The sequence below is a fragment of the Aquarana catesbeiana genome, linkage group LG09 (genome assembly GCF_042186555.1).
Source record: "Aquarana catesbeiana isolate 2022-GZ linkage group LG09, ASM4218655v1, whole genome shotgun sequence".
Classification (NCBI taxonomy): domain Eukaryota; kingdom Metazoa; phylum Chordata; class Amphibia; order Anura; family Ranidae; genus Aquarana; species Aquarana catesbeiana.
This window is the reverse complement of record NC_133332.1, coordinates 232,452,017-232,478,802: the sequence shown is the minus strand read 5'-3', so window position 1 is coordinate 232,478,802 and position 26,786 is coordinate 232,452,017. Positions and strand designations below refer to the sequence as shown.

The window sequence follows — 26,786 nt, the reverse complement described above, 5'->3', positions numbered from 1 at the left end:
TTTGAGAGATGAAAGGAAAGAGACAGAAGATACATTCTACTTCTAATTAGGTTGCTTTCACACTGGGGAATCGTCGGCAGTAAAGCGCCGCTATACCATCGTTTTTGGGGAGGTTTTCGTCCGCTAGCAGGGCTCTTTTAACCCCTGCTAGCGGCCGAAAAAGGGTTAAAATGACCTGCAAAGCGGCGCTTTGCCGGCGCTGCCCATTCATTTCAATGGGCAGGAGCGGTGTATACACCGCTCCTAAGATGCTGCTTGCAGGTGTTTTTTTTTAATGTCCTGCCAGCGCATCGCTCCAATGTGAAAGCCCGAGACTGCAGGGGAGCCGTTTTACAGGCGCTATTTTTAGACCAAAAGCGCTTGAAAAATGCCTCAGTGTGAAAGGGGTCTAAAACATATTGCTTTTATTTTAGTCAGTTTAGTGTCACTTTAATTACCTTCTAGATCAAGAGATAAATCAGTTCACATTGTTCCATCCACAGCTTGCCCATTATTGACAGCTTCTTAAAACAGATCTGTATCATGTGTGTTTATTTCTCCAGGACCTGTTCAACAGACTTCATTCTGATGATTGGTGTCCGGTGACAATGCTGCCACCGATGGGGAATGTTCCTTTCCAACAAGCAACTCCACCTCACTGCAAAGAAACTTATCATCCAACTTTAAAGCAAACAAATCCTAGCAATACATCCGGCAGACGTGGACTTGTTTAGGGTACTTGAGCATTCGGTAGCTGCTGAACACATAAATGGTTACTTTAACTAAAAGCCCGAAAAATCTTCTATCATATGGTATGGGGCTTCACCCACATTTTTGCTCATTGGGGCCAAATTACAACTAGACTGTCCACCTACCTGTGCCACTTGACCCTTTCTGTTTTGATGCTGGGTATTTATGATACTCTCCCTTTTCAGAAACATGATAAACTACTACTCTTTTATACCCCCCATTACACTAGGGAAGAAATTCTTAATGACTGGTGTTTGGCGAGCAGGGCTTTTCTCTGCATTACACAAGTCGGCATTTGTCATCACAAAATATTCTGAAACTACCACGGAATCCATCCAATAGTGTGAAGAAGGTGGAGGCAATTCCTCTAAAACGCGTTGCCGCGATCTGTACTTTCTCACACATTCAATATATGTTTGTATTCTTCCACCAAGAGCTGCAATATTTTGGAGATTGGGCGCTCCTTTCTTCTCAGTCAAGCATTGCTTCTACTGAAGCCTCAGCTCCATCGTACCAGTAAGGTAGCAGGCCAAACCTCCAAAGAGAGAATGGCACAAAGACTTACCCGTGGAGCCACCTAATACCCATCAGTAACTGTTTGAACCAGTCCAGCACAGTCTCTAGTCTCCTCTTAAGGGTCTGACATTTTTTGAATTGGTATACTGCAAATATCTTTACCCCAATGAGTCTATAGTATTTGTCTCGGTGAGGCCTACATGACTTTTCCTCTATGCTGTATAGGATTTGTGGTTCGACCTTTTGTAGGTTTGTTACGTTGTAACTGAAAAACTTTCAATAAAGCTTTTTACTGAAAAAAAAAAAAGAAAAAAAAAGAGATCTTTGAGCTGGGCTGCGCCAGCCCATCTTCTTCTAAGTTTGTGCCACCAATGCTGAGAATGCAAGTTGCCTGGCTGTCATGCTGACCCTCCGTCTTCAATTCAGAGTCATTGATTGACTCACAAAGCATTAAGCCTGAGACACACAACATCTAGGATACTAGGACAACAACAGCGGCCTCCATATACCTTAAAGCATTTTTAAGGCCAGTCCTTCATACACCCTTAACCATTTGACCTCCAGAAGATTTACCCCCCCTCCCCTTTATGACCAGGCCATTTTTCGTGATACGGCACTGCGTTACTTTAACGGACAATTACGTGGTCATGCAACACTGTACCCACATAAAACATATGTCCCCCCCCACACACACACACACAAATAGAGCTTTCTTTTGCTGGTATTTGATCACCACTTAGTTTTTTGATTTTTTGCGCTATAAACAAAAAAAAAAAAGATAGACAATTTAGAAAAAAAAAAAACAATTTTTTTCATTTCTGCTATAAAAAATATTCAATAAAATATTGAAAAAAATAAAATTTCTTCATAAATTTAGGCCAATATGTACTCTGCTACATATTTTTGGTAAAAAAAAAATCCCAATAAATGTATATTGATTGGCTTGCTCAAAAGTTAGTGTCTACAAACTACAGGATACTTTTAGTTATTTTTTTACTAGTAATGGCAGCAAGCAGTGACTTAGTGGGACTGCAATATTGCAGCGGACATTCTGACACTAACTGACACTTTGTGGGAACCAGTGACACTAAGGCCTCATGTACACTGCTGCTGGTAAAGGAACATTTAGGAGCAGTTGGGCATTTTTTTCAGCTGCCCCTGAACTCTCCTCTATGTTATCTTATCAGTACATGTACACAGGGTTGTTTATAGTCATTTTTAGGCAGTTGAGTTCAGAAGCATTTTTTGGAAAGCAAAAAAAATGCGTTCAGAACGGATGTTCAGAGGCATTTAAAACGCCTGTAACAGCTTGTAAACGCGGTAACTTATGTTTAGCCACGTTTCGTTTACAGGCATTTTTAATTTTTGACTAGTTAAAAAATAGTATATATATATTTTTTTTTAAATGCTCCTAGACGCAAATGTGGCAAAACGGACATTTTACACATCGGTTCCTATCTGTCAAATTAAAACATTCAGGAGAGGTTGTAAAACATCCTTTGTACATGAAGCCTAATACAGTGATCAGTGCTAAAAATATGCACTGTCACTGTACTAATGACACTGGCTGGGAAGGGGTTAACATCCGGGGCAATCAAAGGGTTAAATGTGTACCTAGCCGGTGTTTTACTATACCGTGTGAAGTGCTTTTACTAGGGGAAGAGATGGAATGTATTCCCTGCTTCACAGGGACACAAACTCCATCCCTTCCTTCCTGTCATAGCGACGATCTGCCTTGTTTACATAGGCATATTGCAGTTCTGTGTGTATGCCTGATGATCGGTGGGTGCTAGAGGACATCAAGTACTGGGCACCCGCTAATTGGCTCCAGCTGTGTGTAATCACAGCGAAAGCGAGCTGTCGGCAGCGCACACGCGTGCCCCCTACCCAGAAGGGCAGGATCATGTATCTGGCACACAGGTGCCATTCTGCAGCAGTGAAACTGAAACCTATCAGTAAGTGTGCAGAAATATATTAGTTATATATAGTGTCATGTTAGTTTTTTTAAACATCTTGTGTTGTGAATATTATTAGTTCTTGTCCTCCAACCGACTGTGCCAAAGTACAGTCTCTCAATCTCTGAGAGTCTCCCTAGTGATCACTTTGACTACACATTGTAATTTTGTGGCAACACACTAAGAGGCAACAGCAGGGGACAACCCGTGCACACTCAGCCAAGAACACAGACTGTGCACACAGGATTTACATGCCTGTGTCATCCATACGCCAGCATCTCACTGCAAAACATAGATACCGACTTAGGATGATGCCTGACCAAAGATGGTGCTGTCCAGAGAAGAAGAAAGATGAAAGCATTGTAACAGGAGAAGTAATAAACACCTTGTACACTTCCATATTACTTAGCATGCATGCTCCTAATATATATATATATATATATATATATATATATATATATATATATATATATATATATATATATATATGGCGGAAGGTCGACTTTAACAGCAACCGCATATGCCAGAATCTCAGGAAAAAGCAATGCTTCAACTTAATGCAAAATAAAAGTGGGAAATTGGGTCAAGACAATAGAGTAATGTTTTACAGGAAGGAACTGGCAGCCTGAGAGAGCTGGAGTGTTTATTTCTCAGTAAAATCTCCTTCAGACTCGATGAGCCATGACTAAAGATCTCACTATACAGTTTACAATGACAGGAGATGGACCTGGCACTCCAGCAATATGTCAGGAATAACTCATAAAGGCTCAGCAGTTAGCAATTCTTAGCATTGGTGTTCTGGGCTCACTTCCCTCCAGGGACACCATCCATGCAGACTGTACATGGGTTTCCACTGACAGTTCACAAAAATACTGGTATCCACTAAGACTAGACTTACTGTGCTGGAGACATTAGATTGTAAGCTTCAGTATTTGTCTGCTGCAGAGAATGTTGTGCCATATACAGTACAAGAAAAAAATAGCAGATGAGCAAGAATGACTCCAGTGTACCTATTAAAGGATAACTGTGTCATCCTGCTCAATCCTATAATGTTATGTAAGATGGGGAGATAATCAACGTTGTACACAGTTGATATGATCTGTAGTTCTACTGGAGAATACTCGGTAGAAATCTGGGGTACAACATCAGGACAACTAAGTAGAAATCTGGGGTACAACATCAGGACAACTAAGTAGAAATCTGGGGTACAACATCAGGACAACTAAGTAGAAATCTGGGGTACAACATCAGGACAACATTCCGTAGAAATCTGGGGTACTACATCAGGACAACATTCCGTAGAAATCTGGGGTACAACATCAGGACAACATTCCGTAGAAATCTGGGGTACTACATCAGGACAACTAAGTAGAAGTCTGGGGTACTACATCAGGACAACATTCCGTAGAAATCTGGGGTACAACATCAGGACAACATTCCGTAGAAATCTGGGGTACAACATCAGGACAACATTCCGTAGAAATCTGGGGTACAACATCAGGACAACATTCCATAGAAGATAAGACTCGTACTCAACGTCCAATGCGAGTCAGAATAGGGGAACATAAATGCAGTGTCATTAATTTAAGAGACAAATATCCAGTCCCCCGACACTTTTTAGAGGCCCATGAAGGGGACCCTGCAGGCATGAAAGTCTTTGGAATCGAGTCCATTGGAGGCAAGCTGGATACAGGAAGAAGACACCAGAGGCTATGTAAGCGAGAGGCCTTCTGGATCTTCCCCCTTGGCAGTCTCGCCCCCGGAGGCCTAAACGAAGACCCGGAAATACATAAAATAGTATAACAATAACATAGAATCAATGTAGTGAGCCAGCTACATGTCCATTCAACATTTTTAGTCAGACCATTATCAACTATTCATTATTGTTATTACCACTATTATTTTCCTTTGAACTCCTTCATTTATAGCATTTAGGTCATCATTAATCATCAAATTAAGATTTTAGGCAAATTATGAGATCTAGGTTTTAAAGATCGTATTAGTATAATGCCCTGTATACAAGACAGCCCCTTAAAAATAGGCAAAGTATGCACCTATTGTAAGACTAGATCAAAGCATACATGGGCTCATACATATGTGTATATATTCAGTGGCTCTATTTTATTCTATACACTTTTCTCACTAAGAAAGTATATTAAAACTAGCATTTGTATTTTTATTTCTATTTTTTATCTCTTTCCCTGGTGGATATGTATTAGCCTCTGTGTGTACACATAGGGGTACTCCAGCTATAGCAACACCTGAAATAATGTGCATAACATATACTGTATGTGGTTTTTAATAACCTTGTATGATGTATCGGTTGTGTACACAAGGACTGGTCCTGATACTACAGTCTAATGCCCCGTACACACGGTCGGACATTGATCGGACATTCCGACAACGAAATCCTAGGATTTTTTCCGACGGATGTTGGCTCAAACTTGTCATGCATACACACGGTCACACAAAGTTGTTGGAAAATCCGATCGTTTTAAACGCGGTGACGTAAAACACGTACGTCGGGACTATAAACGGGGCAGTGGCCAATAGCTTTCGTCTCTTTATTTATTCTGAGCATGCCTGGCACTTTATCCGTCGGATTTGTGTACACACGATCGGAATTTCCGACAACGGATTTTGTTGTCGGAAAATTTTATATCCTGCTCTCAAACTTTGTGTGTCGGAAAATCCGATGGAAAATGTATGATGGAGCCTACACACGGTCAGAATTTCCGACAACAAGGTCCTATCACACATTTTCCATCAGAAAATCCGACCGTGTGTACGGGGCATAAGTGTGCACACCTTTGCACATATATACGGACATTTTTACTACTAAGTTTTTATTACTAATTTATATATATTTTTTTTTTACTAATATGTTTTATTATATAATTATAGTGCACCTCTTGCTCATCTTTTTATACATGTGTACATTAGTCTTTCTAGCTATAGGTATATTCCTATTGCTAGCCACTATCGTTAATAGAGTATATTCATTCAAACACCCAATCCAACTTAATTTAATTCAATCAATTTGTTATGTGCCCATATCCACCAACATATACGTGCACACTCTGTGTACATGTATATCTTGTGCCATATAAGTACAGGTTATAGCTTTAGTGTTATAGTACAAGTTCTAACTAACTGCTATAAACCATATTACATAACGGCACATAGTCATACATGCACATGTATACATGCTTCTGCTATGTATACATAACATTTGCAAATCGGTTTGTCCATGCTCTTTCTCTCTCTTTTTTATAATGTTATGTACATTTAATATTAGACAATTATTTATTTAACCAATTTTTTTGCCCCCCTCAGAGGCTCCCCTGTGCTCCTTATGCTATCCCCCTAATACATTGCCTTGACGCTTTTGTCTGGCTTTGCCCTCTACCTTTTTCTTTGAGAAAATGGCGGCTATTGTTTACTACTGGACGGCAATCCCGTGCGCCAATGGGCGCACAGGAAGTGACGTCATGACCGCACTTCCACCCAGTGGACCGCAACCAGGAAGTGATGGCGTGGCGTGCGTTCCACCCGACAGCACATCGGGACATAGGACTGGATGGAAGCTGTCGGCTATGGACGCCGGAGCAGCTGTGGTTCCCGCAGGAGGGTCTTTTGAGAGGGTGAGAGCTGTGGCTTTCCTTTTGTGCTACTCGGTATGTTTTATGTGATATTTGGTGGTTCCCAATTGCTGTTTGGAATGCCCAGGATGGCTGGATGTGCGGTGTTTGCCGGCAGATCCTGGTCGGCTCACTGCTGGGTGCATGCACTCCCAGTGTGTGCACGCATGTGGAGTGGAGTGAAACTAATTGTAATAAAATAAAATATAATAATTTAACAAATTATCATTATGTAACAATGTGGCTAAGGTCCACCCCCCTTTGTAGGACCTCCCACTAATTAGGGGAGGGGTTTCAGTACCGATCTGAGATGTGATTCTCAGATAGACACATGTAAAAAAAGTTGTAAGAGATTAGCACTGATAAGGCTCTGATGAAGAAGGGAGACCTTCAAAACGCGTTAGCATTGGTTCGTACGTCCTCTTCCTAGGACCTGGAAACTGCTACCAGTGGACCAATCGCCTTGTGATTGTATATAGTGCGTTTTTTTTCTTCCTACCTTTGTGAGTAGATTTTAATCTTGGTTTTATTAAATTTACCTTAGGATAATGCACTAGGCTGGTGCACTCTCTTTTTTTCTTATCGTTTACTACTAGGAAAATCCCATCCTGGAGAGCAGCAAGGCCGAAATTCATTGTCCTTTCTGAACCCTTGGGATCATCTAGCTTACACACCTGTGCACAAGAGTATTTGCTTCTGTAGTACTCAACATTCCGTAGAAGTCTGGGGTACAACATCAAGACAACACTCGGTAGAAGTCTGGGGTACAACATCAGGACAACACTCAGTAGAAGTCTGGGGTACAACATCAGGACAACGCTCAGTAGAAGTCTGGGGTACAACATCAGGACAACACTCGGTAGAAGCCTGGGGTACATCAGGACAACACTCGGTAGAAGTCTGGGGTGCAACATCAGGACAACACTCGGTAGAAGTCTGGGGTGCAACATCAGGACAACACTCAGTAGAAATTTGGGGTACAACATCAGGACAACACTCAGTAGAAATTTGGGGTACAACATCAGGACAACACTCGGTAGAAGTCTGAGGTACAACATCAGACGTGTAGAATGGCTGTCGCAGGAACAGATGAGAGGCGGCAGCACCAGGACCTAAGCATTGGCTAATTGGAGGTTAAAGTAGAACTATGGGCAAAACTATTTTTCCCCATTTTGGATAGTGTACAATTCCCCCCTCTATTGCTTGCTGGGACAACCCAAAATTTGGGATTTTCTTTTACTTTCAAAGATAATGGTAAACAGGACAAATGAAGAGAGTGAATCTCCCCAACGGGGACACAGACATCAATAATAACTGACCGATGTTCTAATCCCTCTCCCCTCTATCCAAAAAAAAAACATTTTGCGTTTAGTTATACTTTTTGGCTCCATGCACACTGGACGTTAAAATAATGTTATAAAAATGCCAGTAGCTTTGCACTGAGTCTTTCAACGTATGTAACATTTTTGCAATAGCGTTTATTAGCTTTTTTCCGCGTCAGCGTTTTTCAGCATTTTTTTTTTTTTTTTCAATGGATCAAAAACGTTAAACGCTGGTGTGCCACGTTTTTGAGCAGTTGGCGTTTTTTGTGGTCAGAAAAACGACTCCTGAACGTGATTTTCTGGCGTTCAGAAAAAAGCCCATAAACTCCACTGCTGTTAAACGTCCAAAAACATCCATGTGTGCATGAACACATAGGATGACATAGAGGGGAATTTATGGGCTGTTAAAAAAAACGGCCAAACTCCCAAAAACGGCTGTTTATGAGCTTCAGTGGGCATGGAGTATTCTACTAGCCATTGCCACTCATGAAGGCCTTTTGGCAACAGGCACACACATCCTTTAACGGGTAAGCAACCACTAACTATAATGATTCTATTAAAAGAGGATACCCAAAGGATATCTGGCGGAAAACTAGAGGCTATAATGTTACCCCCAGCAATGCAATTTTCCTGACTCTTGGCCGAGATTCATAGTCCTGTCTCCTTCCCATGGGGCAGCTCTATTACATCATGCACTGCCATGTTGTCAGCTCTGACTGGGTGGCAAGGCAAAAAGTCTGATGGGGAAGGGGGGCTATGCCATTAAAGTCTCAGTAAACCCCAAATAAGGCCCATATAGCATCTACAATATAACATTGTATATCTTTTTTAAAATACTTAGTACTTAATAAAAAATATATGAAGCTACCCTGTTTGACTGGTTTTTGCATTTACAAACACTTTAAGGAACCATGGTTTGGCGAACACTCCTTTCCTGTATTACAGGAAACACATAGTGAGATAATTAGGTAGATTTATTTCCATGGCTGGACTCTCCTGAAAATTCTTCTTTGGCTGCATCAGTGACTCTACTGTCAGAAAATCCTGACAATAGCCAGGCAGCTAGCATGTTCAGAAGGAGGTAACAATGCCATATTTCTCTCACCATGGGTGTCCAGGATGTCATTTCTGAAAGAACAATGTGGATTTACATTTTCTTCATGGTATGCTGTAACCTGCATGTGCTTTACTATGTGACTAGAAAATTGGATTCAATTCTGCAGCCATTGTGTCCTCTGCAAATACGACTTTCCTGTCTGAATGGATTATACATCCAAACTGATCAAATCAGAGAAAGTGACCAGAACAGCCAAATGAGGAAGGAAGGTCATCAAAGATAACACTGATCCCGGGGTTTACAAGGAGTCTTTTTACCATTTTTAGCTATACATCTCATTTTATTGCAAAATAATCTCATCAGTGTGCCAAACCTACAGATTAGAATTATCTTTGTACATGGGAGAAGTCATCATTGCTCACCGCCTACAACTTGATCAGCTTACTTTGCCCCAAGCAAGTCTACCAGACCAGATCTGTCTGATTGAAAGCAATAGACTCTCTGCAGCCTCGAACAAAGTAAAATACCCACAATGCTCTTGGCAGACCGATTTCAAGTGATCAAGGGAGCTCAGGGATGGCAGTTTTTTTTTTATATTGATGACAAAAAACTACTTTTTAAGTTAAAGAAAATAAAATTATGATTTTATATTTCCTACAGACACCCTGCTGATTCATGGGAAGTTTGAATTTTATTTTTTTTTAATAAAACATCCCATTTAACCTTTCGGAACATGTTACACCCATATTTAGGGCGGAACGTGTAACATGTTCAGTGTCTACCCCCTCTCCCCCTGACCCCCCCACCTATAGCAGCGGGGAGGGTTTCTGCTCCCTGACCTCACTGTCACAATTTGAAAACAGCGTGGCCATGCACAGCTCTGCTCATAGGGTCGCGTCATTCATTCAGATTCCTTTGAATAGATAGACTACAAGTACAGTCAACCATTGTGGCTGACAGCTTGTAGTTCTCAATGAACTAAGAGGGCACTGGTGGGTTTATTGATCTTCCTTCTCTCAAGTAACTGCCTACCCATACAGCGGGTACAGGCAGGCAGCTATCCTGAGAGTCTGCAGGAGCCTGGCATTGCACCCGTGATCTGCTGATTGGATGCAATTCTCTGCAGGCTCCTTAGAAAAATTGCACATTTTTTTTACTTGCGAAACCACGTGCATTTATTTATTTCTTTAAAAGGTGAACATATCCTTTAGAAAAACCCAAGTAAGAGATTTTTTTTTTTTTTAGCCAAGGTCCAAACAAAATTGGCAGCCAATGTACGTTTTTAGGCACAATGGAAGTCTGGCTCTAAGCCAGAAACCAATCAGGTTTTAGCAGCCATATTTCTAGTGCAGATTGGTTGTTGAAAACACATCTATTTGTCTTTCATTTCAGCTTTAAAAACACTTCCATTGTCCCCAAGTATATCCCTAACATTGGCAGTCCTGTTCATTATCATCTGATTATAAAGAGCAGAAAACAGAAAGGAAAGAACAATGATGGCTGAATAGCAGGAAACGAGATGGGGAAAAAAAAACCCTTTCCTGATGGAGCAAGCTGATCTGGGGAGAGGAAAGGCCGACACGGTATTGCTGTACAAGTTAAACAAACAGACGCAGACACACATGGTTTAAGAAAACAGAGAACAAGTTCTACACCTTTCCCATCTGACTCACCCGCACTCAGCGCCAATACCTGCCTCCCATACCATAGGCAGGCTGCCATGTGTGACAGGGGCTGGAGAGATGTCAAAGCCACTCTAAGGGCAAGTTCACCGCAATCTGCGGTGGATCACTTTTCATAGGGCAATACAGCAGCGGCTTCCAAACAGTCAGAAGATGAACCTTCCAATTCCTGAATCCCTGTTTTTGTTTTCTGGGGCAAATGCTATTTTTTTTCTTGGAAATAATGCTCAGCAACTTGGCTGCTCTGTCAGGTACTTTAAAATATGGATGGTCTGAGTGCTGGAAGACTGTAAGGGTTTTGATCAGCAATCCATGGGCAATATAGATAGGGTACTCTATGGAGAAGAGCTTATACATACCTAAGAGACAGGACTGACTCAGAGTGTCCCACTCCCCATTTAGACCCCATGCACGTTTGTGATGCTATTTTGGACCCCAAAGCACCCCTCCCCATGTTGAGGGCATGTGGCCTGTATGGTTCAGGAGGCGGCGGTCGCTCATCCCCTCCCCCCCTTTCCTGACCTGCCAGGCTGCATGCTCGGATAAGGGTCTGGTATGGATTGGGGGGGGGGGGGGGGGGCACGCCATTTTTTTTTTCCATTTTAGTGTGGTTACCCTTAAAATTCATACCAGACCTGAAGGGCCTAGTATGGTAGGGATGGGGGGGGGGGGGTTCATGCTATTGTTTTACATTTATTTTTCATTGCCAGCATTCTTTTGTTTACATTCAGCTGTCAGCGGGTAAAACCCACTGACAGCTGATGAGTCATTGCTTAAGGACGCAGCGACCAGCTTCTCGTCCCCCTCCTTAACAACCAGCTATTTTTCACATAGAATTCAGATCGGTCGATCAATCTGAATTGAAATTGTTCTGAAATTTTGGAATTCGTTAGAAAATGAAAAAACCAAAATGGAACTAACAATTTTTTCCATTCTGCACATGTCTAGCTGCTTTGTAGAGCAGAAACAAAATAATCACAATTTGTAACAAAGTTGCACTCATCCAAAGTCGCACAGTAAAGTTGCAATGGAAATCGCACGATTTTTAAGTCGCACAAGTGTGAATTAGGGTCAAAATACTTTCAACACTGCATCTATACTTCTCTTCTAAGGCTGGCCATAGATCGATTTTTTTTTTCGTTCAGCCAGCAGGTTGAACAAAACAAAAAAAAAAAGGACTCCTCCATCCGTACAATCAAGGTGTGGAAATATGCTGAATGCACACATCTTATGGTAACAATTTGGTTGAAACGGATGGTTTGGTGACAGGGTCACATGTTAATATGAGTGGTCAGGTTATAATTTATGGTTTTGTGAGGGGAGGATCTGCCAACCCTACCTTTCAGCGCAGGATATCAAATCAACAACAAGGTGCAAAATCCATTTTAGGCTAAAACGGCTCATCAGATAACAAACTGTCTAGTACCGCACACCAAACCATTCACAACAATGTCTTATTTATCTGATCTCCTGCAAATAGGAAATGAACATAGTATACAAAATCTACCCAAGAAACGCAAGAGCGGGCTCAACAAGGAACGACTTTCTGCTTATTAGGATATGTACAGTCCGCAGTCCCAAAGGGGAATAAATAGCTATGGATATGGACAGCCCGGTGATTGTGACTATCGGTGTCCAAAATACACAGAAGGAGAGGGAAATTATGTACAAGGAAATATTTTAGGCAGATCAGATATCAATCAGTTAGAGGAATACTTTCATTTTTCGATCTGAGAACAGTCGGGTTTCTGCAATAAAAGTGACAGGCATTGTACGCCTACAGTATATCAGATGTTAGAATCGCTTCCTGTATATATATTATATATACACACACACACACACACACACACACACACACACACTGAACTATAACTAGAAATCAAGAGATTAGGATGAAAGGGAATCCATATTTGTTAGTTATTAGATTACAAATGCAAATAGATACGATCTTATGGTTATAAATCACATTATTGCTGTGCAAAGCTAGGGAAACACATTGCAATTTGGACGCACAATCTCCTTTAAGTAGTTACTAAACCCAGGACTCTGCATTCACTATATCTGTTCTCCCACAGTACACAGAACATAGAAATGCAATAGTTTTAGTAAATATAAACGGCTAAATACCTTTCCTCATCAGCAGTATATAGCAGACTTGTGACATCTATCAGTGTCTGGTTAAATCTTGTAGGAGGAGTTTTCATTCTACTCTGACTGTCCTAAGAGGCTGCAGGACCCCTGACCCTCTGTCTGGACAGTGCCGATGTCCCTGTGCTGATCACATTTTATCAGAAAAATCTTGAAGTTGGTAAACTTTGTGAAGAATCCCACATATTTGCTTCCTTGAATTCTGCGACGCGTTCTCATTATGTCCTGTGTGTAGGCCGTGTCATGCATTTCAGGGTCTGCACAGCCAACCAGGATACAGCAACAAAAAGGCCAGCGCAGGTCATCTGTCACTTTGAGAAAGGGGACCTGTGTGTCTCGGAAACAGTGTTTTTTTATGTTCTTTTTTTCGCTGTATGATTTTGTTTCTGCAATGATGACCCCAGTAAAACTGAGGACCACAATCTCCTGATCTGCTGGTCTTTTATGTTGCAAGCTCTATTTTTTTTTTAATGATCAGGATTCTTTTTTGCACTTTTCAAGTAGATATAACTGAATACTTTCAGACCATAAGAAGACAAAAAGAGCAGTTCATTGTGAGGGATCCAATCACTAAAAAGTGTGCTTGTAACATATTCCCATTCATCACAGGTGAACGTCTGTACTGCACTTCCCAGGCTCAGCACAGCACCTAACTTTGTCTACTATATCTGGCCTTTTCTGGGAGCCCATTGATTTTCATTGCCCCCCTGCTAACAAAGCAGTTAAAAGCCAAGTGTAATGCCACACAAACAGGAGCATGCCTGGGTTGATAGTCACCTCAGGTGTCCACCACTCCCCCTTTGGATACTGGTAGATCAATGCCATTTTGGCTTGGCCGCCAGCATCTTAGCAACCAATGAAGCTGTGTGTCACTGGTTGCTAGGACAGTGTTATTTTCTTGTTACAAGGTGGGTGCATAACTGCCAATGATATGGTGCGACCCAGCCACCAGCATCCTAGCAACCAGCTTAGTAACAATGCCCTGTGTATACAGAGCAGTGTCACTGAGCTGCAGTGAGGACAGGGTGTTTGGTATGGACACTTCATCCTTAGTGCACCACCTGAGACAGTCAACCCATTTCCTCTCATGAGGCAGTATGCCCCTGCACCCAGAGTACTCCTGCATCCAAGCAGGATCTACATAAATTGTTGGTTGGTTTACAGGAGTCTACAGTCCAACTGAAACATGTGTAGTAAGTTTAAAGTGGTTCTAAAGCCTATTCATTTTTTACCTTAATGCAGTGGTCCCCAACCCCCGGGCTGCAGACCGGTGCCAGTCCGTGACCTGTTGGGGGTTGGGCTGTGTGGTGGGTGGTTGGTGGTAGCTTGATCCCTTAAGGCGGCTGCTTGTACTGCCACCTGGGCTCCGCCTCTTGTTGGTCGGCAGCAGGCAGAGACCCCAGGGCATCAGAAGGAAAAGAGCAGCCCCCACTTATTGACAGGGGGTGAAGCTTCACTCGCTCAAACCCCTGCTGTGCGGTAATTGAATATAATAGCCCTGCATTGCAGCCGCACAGCAGGGGGTAAGTGGTGGGCGAACAAGTGAAGTCAATAGGTGGCAGCTGCTCTCCTCCTTCTGCTTCCCCGGGGCACAACAAACACATGAAGGACTTGGAAAAACCCAAGGAGTAAGTTCAGGAGAGATGAATGGATGCAGAAACTTGGTGATCTGAGGTGCTCTGTGAGCTCTGTGCAGTGATCCACTCACTGATAGTGTTTCCATAGGAGTCTCTGTGCAGTCAAACCTCTCTGCTAATGATCTGTAAATACACATAATTAGCAAAGAGGTTTGACTGCACAGAGATTCCTGTTAAAATCCTATCAGTGGGTGGCAACAATATCACCCAGTCCCATTACCACTAACCACAACCCCCATTGCACAGAGCTGGTAAGAATATAGAGATCTGTTTTTCTTTCTTTATAAAATCACTTTAAGGCTGGGTTCACACATGTGCGGTGCGAATTGAAGCTCCGTTTTCCCAGCTAATTGACAAAGTAGTTTTTCAGCGTTTCACGTCAGTTTTTGATCAGGATCAGGTCAGGATTGCATTAGTATCAGGTCAGGTTTACATCAGGATCAGGTCAGGATTTTATCCCGTTCACAACAGAATGCATCTGCGAATCAGATGCGTTCCCATAGAAGATAATGTGTTTGCAATTCGCACCGCAATGCCCAGGCGTTTTTGTGGGCAATGCGGAGTGCGAATACAACCCACATATGTGAACCAGCCTCATTCAAATGAACGTATTTTAAAATGTCATGCGAACTGGATGTGGTGCAAGCTGCATCCAATTCACACAGGTGTGAACCCAGCCTAATGCCGTGTACACACGAGAGGACTTTTTGACAGCAAAGGTCCGATGGAACAAATCCACCAGACAATTTGATTGTGTGTGGGCTTCATCGGACCTTTGCTGTTGAAAAATCAGATGGACTTTAGAAATAGAACATATTTCAAATCTTTCCGACGGACTCGAATCCGGTCGAAAACTCCGCTCGTCTGTATGCTAGTCCGACGGACAAAAAGGGACGCAAAGGCAGCTATTGGCTACTGGCTATGAACTTCCTCATTCTAGTCCGGTTGTACGCCATCACGTTCGAATCAGTCGGACTTTGGTGTGATCGTGTGTAGGCAAGTCCGTTGCGTCGGAATTCCGTTGAAAGTCCTTCGGAGTTCAGTCTGCCGAAAGTCCGTTCGTGTGTACACGGCATTAAGCTTACCAGCAACTGTTGTGCAAGATCTAACTCAAACAATGCATTCAATTTAAACCCAATATGGAAGACCAACTCACTACACAGTTCTAGATAAATGTGTGCAATCAGATGGGCACAATCAAATTGCTAAGTGAATTGTCAGCTTGTGTTCATCTGGCTACACAAGTAAAATTATATTCAATAATCTTTAGCTTTATTTACAAATATGACACGTTTGAAGGGCCAACCTGATTGTACATAATTCCAATAGATTGTTTAGATAGGCCCTTGCATTACATGGTCATTTGTAAATCTGAAGAAAATTGCTCTGAGGTTATACAATCAGATTGTAATGAGTGTGGTCCAATGCCATCAAACCACAGACTGACAGGTGTCATCTGACCACAAGATTTGTCCGCCCGCCTGAGATCTGAAAGAAGCCAATCATACGCACATTTTGTAAGCACCAACCAGCTCAACAGCCATCAACTGAAAAATCAAAGGAGCTGATTGGAGAATTTTTGGTCTAGACAGTGACTGCATCCAATCAGCTGCAGCCATGCTGTGTACATGCAATAGCTGGCAGTGAGAGCTTTCTCCTTACTCGCTATTAGGCCTCATGCACACTGATGTTTGGGCTTCTCTCCTAGACGCCTTTCCTCCTGGCAGCAGTTTTGGCATAGAAAAAAACATTTGACGCTGCGTTCAGGCACCTCATGCGCTTGGGCCTCATTTTATTGGCCAGAAAAATATTTTTTTCTGGCCAATGAAATGAAGGCTCAAGCACTAAACGTGCCTAGTGTCAACACGCGCCAAGCGTTTTTTCTGCCAAATCACTGCTGCTCCTGGACACACTGTCAGTGTTATATTTTTTTCTGCCTCTGAACGCCTATGTATGCATGGACACATAGGCTAACATACAGGAGCATTTAAGGGCAGAAAAAAAATGCCAAACCCTCTAACAGCCACATTAAAAACATCCAATGTGTATAAGGCCTTAAAATGATAAAGGCTAATTTTAACATTTTTTAAAATAAACATGTTATACTTACCTCCTCTGTGCAGTTGGTTTTGCACAGAGCAGCCCAGATCCTCCTCTTCTCAGGTCCCTTTTGGCTGCTCCTGGCCCCTCCCTCTTATTGAGTGCCCCCTCAGCCAGCAGCTTGCTACAGGGGGCACCCGAGCCAAGTCAGAGCTCCGTGTATCCATTCAGACATGGAGCCCTGACCTAGCCACGCCCCCTTTCTCCCCTGATTGGATGATTGACTTTGATTGACAGCCGTGGGGGCCAATGCTCTGTCTCAGCCAATCAGGAGGAGTGTCCTGAGTGGCTGAGGGGATTGTGGACATCACTGGAGAGAGAAAGGGCTCAGGTAGGTAATTAGGGGGTGCTGGGAAGGCTTCTACACATAGAAGGTTTTTTTTATCTTAATGCATAGAATACATTAAGATAAAAAAAACCTTCTGCCTTTACAACTCCTTTAAGTGTGGATGGGAGAATCTATAAGATTGGAAAAATGAGATGCAAGAAACCTATTCTAGTCATGTAAACATCTGTTCCCGGGCTGGCTAGTCAATCTGAAACTTTTTACTGATACAACTAAACCCAGACTCACAAACGGCAATCATAACACAGACCAACCAACTTCAATTGCAGTCCTAAATAACTCTCAGCATCCTGGGAAAATCACCGTAAAGGTTGACAATGTCCTCTATCTAGACTTACTTTTTCTTAACATGGTGAAACAAGTACTAGCCAACCGTTGTGTTATATATTACCATACATACCGTAACTATACAACTATAACTTCACTCCTGTACAATGCCCAGTCCCCAGTTTTAGGAACTGAAGTGGTCTGGTCCTCCCACTTGGCTGAGCCACGGATTGCACATTCATGGGGGTGATGCTGAATTTTCATATACATTGATCATACTCAATAATATAAAGCTAGTCATATGCATTACCATCCCTTCGTAAAATCTAACATCCTAACTTTAAAATTATTTTCTAACAGTAAGCCAATGACTATATAATCTGCCAACACTATATAAATGGCTGTAAAATTATTGTACACACATATAAATACAATGCAATGAAATTGCACAATACAACCTAATGAGAGCCCGCAGACATCTCTGGCCTAAAACTGGCTATAAACTAGTCTTTTGAGTAAAAAATGTATTTAAAAAACATTTGTTCAATTTTCTAATTATTATTTGGGTCAAACCAACATTTGTTTTCCACCGCAGTGATGAGAAAATTCAAAAGGTGCAGGATGGAAAAGTTTTCCCTAACACATTTTTAGCAGAGTGTGTAGCTATTGCTCTGGAAATTACATTCATTCCAAAATCAAATGTTAAAAGAAAACAACATTTCAACGTACTTTCAAACGATATTTGTCATCAAATGTACAAAGAATTTTCGTTGTATTCATTCGCAGTTCTAGCAGTGTACTGTGGTTCAGGTGCGTTTTTACATCCATGCCCATATAGCAACCTTTCTCAACCAGGGTTCCTCCAGAGATTGCTAGGGGTTCCTTGAGCTGTGACCATTGGTGGACCTTGATCTTCCACCTACACTGGCTATTAGTTTTGGGGGGCAAGTTCCCACTACCATTCAACGTAAGGGGGGGTCACTTCTACGATGGTCAACAATGTAGCAGGGGTACTTTTCATTGAACCAGTAATGTAAGAGGGCACCTTGCAATGGACCACCAACATAAGAAAGCACCTTTCAATTAACCACCAACCAAGGGCACCCGTCAATGAACCACCAAAGTAAGAGGGCATTTTTCAAAGGACCACCAAGGTAAGAGGGCATCTTTCAAATGACCATCAATGTAAAAGGGCATCTTTTAAAGGACCATCAACATAAAAGGGCATCTTTCAAAAAAAAAAAAACACCAATGTAAGGGGGCATCTTTCAAAGGACCACCAACGTAAGAGGGCATTATTCAAAAGACCACCAACGTAAGAGGGCATCATTCAAAGGACCACCAACATAAGAGGGCACCCAATATTGGATTGCCAATGTAAGAGGGCATCCTTTAAATGACCACCAATGTAAGAGGGCACCCTTCAAAGGACCACCAATGTAAGAAAGCACCTTTAAATGCACAACCAACATAAGAGGGCATTTTTCAAAGGACCACCAAGGTAAGAGGGCATCTTTCAAAGGACCACCAACGTAAGAGGGCCTCTTTCAAAAGGACCACCAACGTAAGAGGGCACCCTTTAATGGAATACCAACGTAAGAGTGCATCTTTCAATTGACCACCAACGTAAGAGGGCACCCTTCAAAGGACCACCAATGTAAGAAAGCACCTTTCAATGCACTACCAACATAAGAGGGCATCTTTCAATGCACCACCAACATAAGAGGGCATCTTTCAATGCACCACCAACGTAAGAGGGCATCTTTCAATGAGCCACCAATGTAAGGGGCACTTCTCTAACGATCCCTAGAGTAAGGGGACAATACAATTTTACTGTCTGAGTTCCTTTTCTGGCAAGCAACTTCAGGCATTTTTTCAGTTCAATGCCCCCGGAGGCTTCCTCGTCTGTATTCTTTTCCTGTCATGATTATTGTTGAAAATATTGTTGTCATGTACAGCAAGAGGGTGTGATCCACTCTGGGTGTCATTAGTGTCAATGATCTTGTGTCTTTCTGTATCTACAATTCTACTCATTTCTCCAGAGGTTGCTAGGGGTTCCTTGAGCTGTGACCGTTGGTGGACCTCGATCTTCCACCTACACTGGCTATTCATTTTGGGGGTCAAGTTCCCACTACCATTCTACGATGGTCAAGAATGTAACAGGGGTACTTTTCATTGAACCAGTAATGTAAGAGGGCACCTTTCAATTAACCACCAACCAAGAAGGTCATCCGTCAATAAACCACCAACGCAAGAGGGCATTTTTCAAAGGACCACCAAGGTAAGAGGGCATCTTTCAAAGGACCACCAACGTAAAAGGGCAACTTTTAAAGGACCATCAACGTAAGAGGACATCTTTTAAAGGACCATCAACGTAAGAGGACATCTTTCAAAGGACCATCAATGTATAAGGGCATCTTTCAAAAGGACCACCAATGTAAAAGGGCATCTTTCAAAAGGACCACCAATGTAAGAGGGCATCTTTCAAAAGGACCACCAACATAAGAGGGCACCCTTTAATGGATTACCAACGTAAGAGGGCATCTTTCATTTGACCACCAACGTAAGAGGGCACCCTTCAAAGGACCATCAATGTAAGAAAGAACCTTTCAATGCACTACCAACGTAAGAGGGCATCTTTCAATGCACCACCAACATAAGAGGGCATCTTTCAATGCACCACCAACGTAAGAGGGCATCTTTCAATGCACCACCAACGTAACAGGGCATCTTTCAATGAGCCACCAATGTAAGGGGCACTTCTCTCACGATCCCTAGAGTAAGGGGACAATACAATTTTACTGTCTAAGTTTCTTTTCTGGCGAGCAACTTCACGCATTTTTTCAGTTTAATGCCCCCGGGGACTTCCTCTTCGGTATTCTTTTCCTGTCATGATTATTGTTGAAAATATTGTTGTCATGTACAGCAAGAGGGTGTGATCCACTCTGGGTGTCATTAGTGTCAATGATCGTGTGTCTTTCTGTATCTACAATTCTACTCATTTCACATTAGCAGATCATTGACTGTAGATCCAGGTCATCATAGGGGCTCCCCTAGGAGCTCAAAATGATTGCAGGGGTTCCTCCGATGTAACAAAAGATGAAAAAGGCCACTATAGAGTTGAAACTGCACCAACGATACCACAAGCGGGATTTTTTTTTTAATGCACCAAAAATGTGACTGGACCTAAACCAGCTGTTATATCGTATTATGAGCAATCAATTAACAAGAATGTCCGCAGTGTAGCTGTACATCCCATTGTGAATGGAGTAACCTGTTGCCCCGTACTGCTTTACAGAAGGAGGAAATAAATAAGAATTGAGCCCCAAAAGTATTCACAGGGGACACAGTACCCAACAAGAAATCTGGAATGTTCTATATGACCCCTGATAGCTCACTTCACCAGATATTCTATATACTTAAGTATTTAACTCCCAAAACAAAAATATAATATATTGCCTATCAGTCCTTAGATGTAGTGGCTGCATTAGCTTTGTTATTTTTCTTTTATTCTCACCTGGTGATCCTGCCAGTAATACATTTCCTGTCCTTGGGTGACAACTAAAGGCTCATTCAGAAGAGCGGTCAGAACCATCTACACCCACTTCTATGGGCTGCCTACATGCAGCTCCAAGGTGGACCCACACACAGCGGCTCAGATCGGAAGACAGGCCTGATCACCAATCTGATTGAGACTGAATGATGAATTTGGGTTTGATCGGAACCCTGAAGGAAGCTGTCAGTATTGGGCCAATCAGCTATTGGCAGAGGATTCCCCTCCCAGAGTTGTACATAAACAAAGGGGCGGGGATGCTTGTGACATCACAGACCTAATACGGCCCCATATAGCAGAACTAAGCCTTCCTATCCTTTGCAGCCTCTTAGGCCTGGTTCACACCTATGCGTTTTTAGTGCGTTTTGCAGAAACACACTACAGTCCATTTAACATGGTTTCCTATGGGGCACGTTCACATCTGTGCATTTTTGGAAAGGGTCAGGGACTTTTTTTTCCTGCAGCAGGTTGCTTTTTGCGTGTAATAGACTTCAATGGATCCGCAGAAAAAAATGCAACTGTTGTGTTTTTAATGTGTTTGGCTATATAGATTTTTTCTAATAGGAAACAGTTCTGTTCATGTAATGCGACTTTGATTGCGCACTACATGAACAGAACTGTCGTACTTTCCTATTAGCAAAAAATTAAAAGAGCAAAACGCATCAAAAATGCAAAACACGCTGGAAAAAAAACGCATCAACTGCAACCTGCATAGATGTGAACCTAGCCTAAGACCCATACACACTATTAGATTTTCTGCAGATTTTTGTCTTCAGATTTACAAAAACCATATAATATGAGGTCAAACCTTAACCCCTTCCCGCTGACCGTACGCATATCTGCGTACTCGGCTTTCGGGGGTTATACCGGGATGATGCCCGCAGCTGCAGGCATTATCCCGGTACCGTTGTTTAGAGCGGGCGATCGGCTATCCGTATATAACAACCGATGCGGCTAAAAGCCGCTTGGCTGTTATACCGGAGGAGCGTGAGGGGACATCCCCCCCTCCCGCCGCCTCCCGCCACTCTTACCAGGCCTCCCGTGCGATCGGGAGGCCCGGTGTCCAATCGGGTACCTTCGGCGGCTGGAGGCGGGCTGGAACGAAGCTGTGGGCGGCTTCGTTCCAGCCTTCTCAATGTAAACGCGGAAGTGACGTCATGACGTCACTTCCCGTTTACTCGGCTGCCAATGGCGCTGAATTTTAAAAAAATACACAGTATTCAGAATCGCCGTTTTCGGCGATCTGAATACTTTTAAGTGTAAAGGAGGGATGGGGGGGTCTTTTAGACCCCCCATCCATCCATAAAGAGTACCTGTCACCACCTATTACTGTCACAAGGGATGTTTACATTCCTTGTGACAGCAATAAAAGTTAAAAAAAAACATTTTTTTTTTTAAACACCATTTATTAGTATAAAAATAAATAAAATAAAAATTTTTTTTAAAGCGCCCCCGTCCCCGCGAGCTCGCGCAGCGAAGAAAACGCATACGGAAGTCGCGCCCGCATATGTAAACGGTGTTCACATCACACATGTGAGGTATCGCCGCGATCGTCAGAGCAAGAGCAATAATTCTAGCCCTAGACCTCCTCTGTAACTCTAACCTGGTAACCGTAAAAAAAATTTAAAGCGTCGCCTATGGAAATTCATAGCTACCATAGTTTGTCGCCATTCCAAGAGTGCAATTATAAAGCGCGACATGTTTGGTATCTATTTACTCGGCGTAACATCATCTTTCACATTATACAAAAAAATTGGGGTAACTTTACTGTTTGGATTTTTTAAAATTCATGGAAGTGTCACTTTTCCAAAAATTTGCGTTTAAAACACCGCTGCACAAATACCGTGTGATATAAAATATTGCAACAATCGCCATTTTATTCTCTAGATTCTCTGCTAAAAAAATATATACAATGTTTGGGGGTTCTAAGTCATTTTCTAGCAAAAAATATGGATTTTAACTTGTAAACACCACATTTCAAAAATAGGCTTAGTCATGAAAGGGTTAAAGAGGGGTTCCCATTTAAAAAAAAAAAAAAATTAAAAGTCAGCAGCTACAAATACTGCAGCTGCTGACTTTTAATCGCCCCAAAGATGCTGCTTGTAGGACTTTTTCTAACGTCCCGCAAGCGCACCGCCCCAGTGTGAAAGTACTCAGGCTCCCGCACTGGGGTGGCATTTTTCAGGTGCTATTTTTAGCGCTAAAACGCCTGAAAAATGCCTTCAGTGTGAAAGGAGTCTAAAAGGCAGCAGCTAAAGTACGTGTAGCTGCTGACTATTAATTATTTGCTGTGGGGTGGGGTGTAACTCTGCTTTAAGCCAATAATGCTTAATGTATCCCGCCCCTTTGTTTACATGCAGCCACGGCATCCTGCAGGTGATTGGCTCAGTACTAAGGACCTACGGACACCTTCCTTTGAGACCCAGCTGACCACAGATCCAGATCCAAGATCATCCTTACATTACTCATCGTAGTGTCTCTATGGAGGAGCGGTCACCCAAGAGCAGGACTAGATAGCACCCCCCCTTTCTCTTCTCCATAACATAGAGGGGAGGGGTTCTGTAGTCCACAGAGATAGGCGGATAACTGCAGTACAGGCACAGCGTACAGGAACGCTTTAAGCTGATAAGATTTCAGGATCAGATTTGTTTTTACTCATCGAACAGATAGAAAATACTTCCAATGGTATATTAGTCCAGGTAGACAGAACGATCGGCCAAAAAAAACAAAAAACAAAACAAAAGAAAAAAAACAAACAAACAATCTGGAAAGGGAATTTGAATTGTCCCGAAATCATTTCCTTCTGTACAGATCCCGGGGCCGACACCTGCGGGGCCCCTCACCGGCCAATGTAAACAAACCGTCCGCCACCATAACATATGGAGGAAGGCCGTGTGATTGTATGCATGCACAGCGACCTCTCCGATCGCATGTCGATCAATGGAATCATACCGCACACTGCATGTGCAATACACACACTAATATATATATATATATACATACTAACAATATAAATTATATATACATACACACTAATATTTTATATAGGAAACATACATACACACATAGAGATACATAGAGAGATATATATATATATATATATATATATATATATATATATATATATATATATATATATATATATATATATATATATATATATATATATATATATATATCTCTATCTATCCCCCCCCTGTAAGGTGTCGGAGGGATGAGGTGTGGTGCAGACAGTGACAGGTCCCCCCCCCATCATCCATACAATGGTCTCCCCCTCACCTGGACTCGCAGCCCCCAGCCGGAGAAGAAGGAGGGGGAGGAGGAGCGTCACCCAGCAGCACAGTGCGGCCCCCGTAGGGATCCCCGATCTCCGCGATCCCCCCATGGCTCAGGCTGATCCGGGGAGAGGCTGCATCGCGTTCCCGGCTCCGAGCAATCACTGACAGCGCAGCCAGGGATGCGCGCGACTGCAGGAGGAGGCGCGCGCCTGCAGGGGGAGAGGGGGGCGCGCACGGGGAGGGAGAGCGGTGTGACATCGGGAGCGCGCGTCCCTGTGTGTGTACAGTGATGATGTCAGTGGCTGCTAATCACACACACACCTCACTATAATGTGATGACATACAATGATGATTTCACCCCCTCACAACACAGACAGATAGAGAATAATCCACTTCTTCTGGGTTCATTAAGTGTTCTTGCATAGCAAGACCACTTACTGTTATCTCACATATATATTATTCTTATTATTATAGCCAAATTTACCACCCTAACTCCTCCCACAGTTTTTACACTACATAGACAAGTAATATACCGAAACGTGCGGATTGTTCCCGAATGGTGTGCTATTACTTTGTGGAACGTTTCGCCGAATGGTTCACGAAATATCGTCGTTTTTGTGGTGAAATTGGTCCCATAGGAATGAATGGGGAAACTAGAGTGGGAGATGACAAAAGCTGGAAAATCAGAACATGATTTCTAAACTGCCGCCACTCCCTCATTTTCAAGCCCACCTACACAAATCTTATATCAAAACGTTCAGCTATCCCTGCTGCCACTAAACATGTCCACGGATAAGCCATAGTCCTGATAGTTTTCACAATATGACCATTTGTTTGCAACTCACGCCGTCCATTGACATTCATTGAAACTACACTCTAGCCCCCTCCAAATTTGAAGGGCAATTTCTAAACTGCGACTGTGCCTTCATTTTTAATATTTCAGAGACATACTATACATCAAAATCTAGGTCTGGGTCTTGTGATTCTCACAATATAAAGATCTTCGCTGTAGGATGTATAGTTTTTAAAATACGGCCATTTGTTTAGAGGTCATTTCAGGAAATTTTAGCCATTAATCAGAGTGTACTGTTAGTGTTTGTTTTGTTGCCATGGTTACCAAAGCTTCTGTTATACACAGGGGGGGAGGTGGCTGGAGCATCTCAGCTCTGATTACAGAGCCCGGGGGAGGGGACAGACACACCATGTACTGATTTATAATAGAGGAATATGATGGGGCAGTTTTGATGGGGTAATTCTGATGGGGCAGTTTTGATGAAGCAGTATTTGGGAAGCATAAACAGGGCATGAGCGTTGCTAGGAAACAGTGGTTGTAAACACAAGATGCTGAGACACACCAAATGCATGTGACTTCATCTGCTAGACTTGGTAATGCTTGTAGACTCCTCCCACAGTTTTCACACTACAGAGACAAATAATATACCGAAACGAGCGGATTGTTCCCGATTGGTGTGTTATTACTTTGTGGAATGTTTTGCCGAATGGTCCACGAAATGACGTTTTTGCGGCGAAATTGGTCCCATAGGAATGAATGGCGAAATGTTCAAAACTAGAGTGGGAAGTGACAAAAGCTGACAATCCCATGATCAGCCAAAACATTATGACCACCCCATGATCAGCCAAAACATTATGACCGCCCCATGTAAAAAAAAAAATATTTTTGAAAAAAAAAAATATTTTTGAAAAAAGTAAAAAAATAATTTTTGAAAAAAAAAAATCATTTTTGAAAAAAAAAAAATATATATTTTTGGAAAAAAAAATATTTTTGAAAAAAAAAATTATTTTTGAAAAAAAAAAATATTTTTGAAAAAAAAATTTCTTTTAAAAAAAAAATTATTTTTGAAAAAAAAATATATTTGAGAAAAAAAAATATTTTTGAAAAAAAAAATTATTTTTGAAAAAAAAATTACTTTAAAAAAAATAATAATTTCGAAAAAAAAATTATTTTTGAAATAAAAAAATTCATTTTTGAAAAAAAAAATTACCTTTGAAAAAAAAAATTACTTTTGAAAAAAAAAATCATTTTTGAAGAAAAAAAAATCATTTTTGATTAAAAAAAATTACTTTTGAAAAAAATGTTCAGCTCTTTCAGCGAATGATGGAACTTTTTTACTACTATTTATACTTTTTAAAATATTAAGCTTTTTAACACTTTTCACAGTTACTCAAGCCACTCCACCCCACCCAGTTACTCCGCCCACTCCAGTTGTAGAGGCAAGAACACTTTTCACAATTTCCCCAGAAATTGTACCTTTTCTAGTTATCATATATTGTCCTGTAAAATCATACATTCTTACCGCCAAAACATATCACACAGGTATGAAACTAACAATGTGTGAGAACAATTCCTGAGGTAAAAAAAGAACAGCTCCCAATTTGAAATAGCAATGTATTGTGTAGAATGGGGTTCATGAGGAGAACAGTTACAAAAATGTTTTATTATGAGGTAAAATAACAATTCGTGGTGTAAAATATGGAATGATTATTTCATTATTCATGAGATAAAATAACGATTCACGGTGTAAAACTTCGATACC

The 26,786-nt window shown here is 41.9% G+C and overlaps 1 protein-coding gene across 1 annotated transcript in view; it reads right to left on the bottom strand.

Annotated features, from left to right (window-relative positions):
* The window catches only part of NPDC1 (neural proliferation, differentiation and control 1), a 151,885-nt gene extending 127,443 nt beyond the window's left edge, over positions 1-24,442 (bottom strand). Inside the window, exon 1 of the mRNA XM_073599938.1 lies at positions 24,233-24,442. Within this exon, the coding sequence (XP_073456039.1) occupies positions 24,233-24,338 (106 nt within the window). The 5' untranslated portion in view covers positions 24,339-24,442. The remainder of the gene's footprint in view (positions 1-24,232) is intronic.
* Between the last annotated feature and the right edge of the window lie 2,344 nt (positions 24,443-26,786).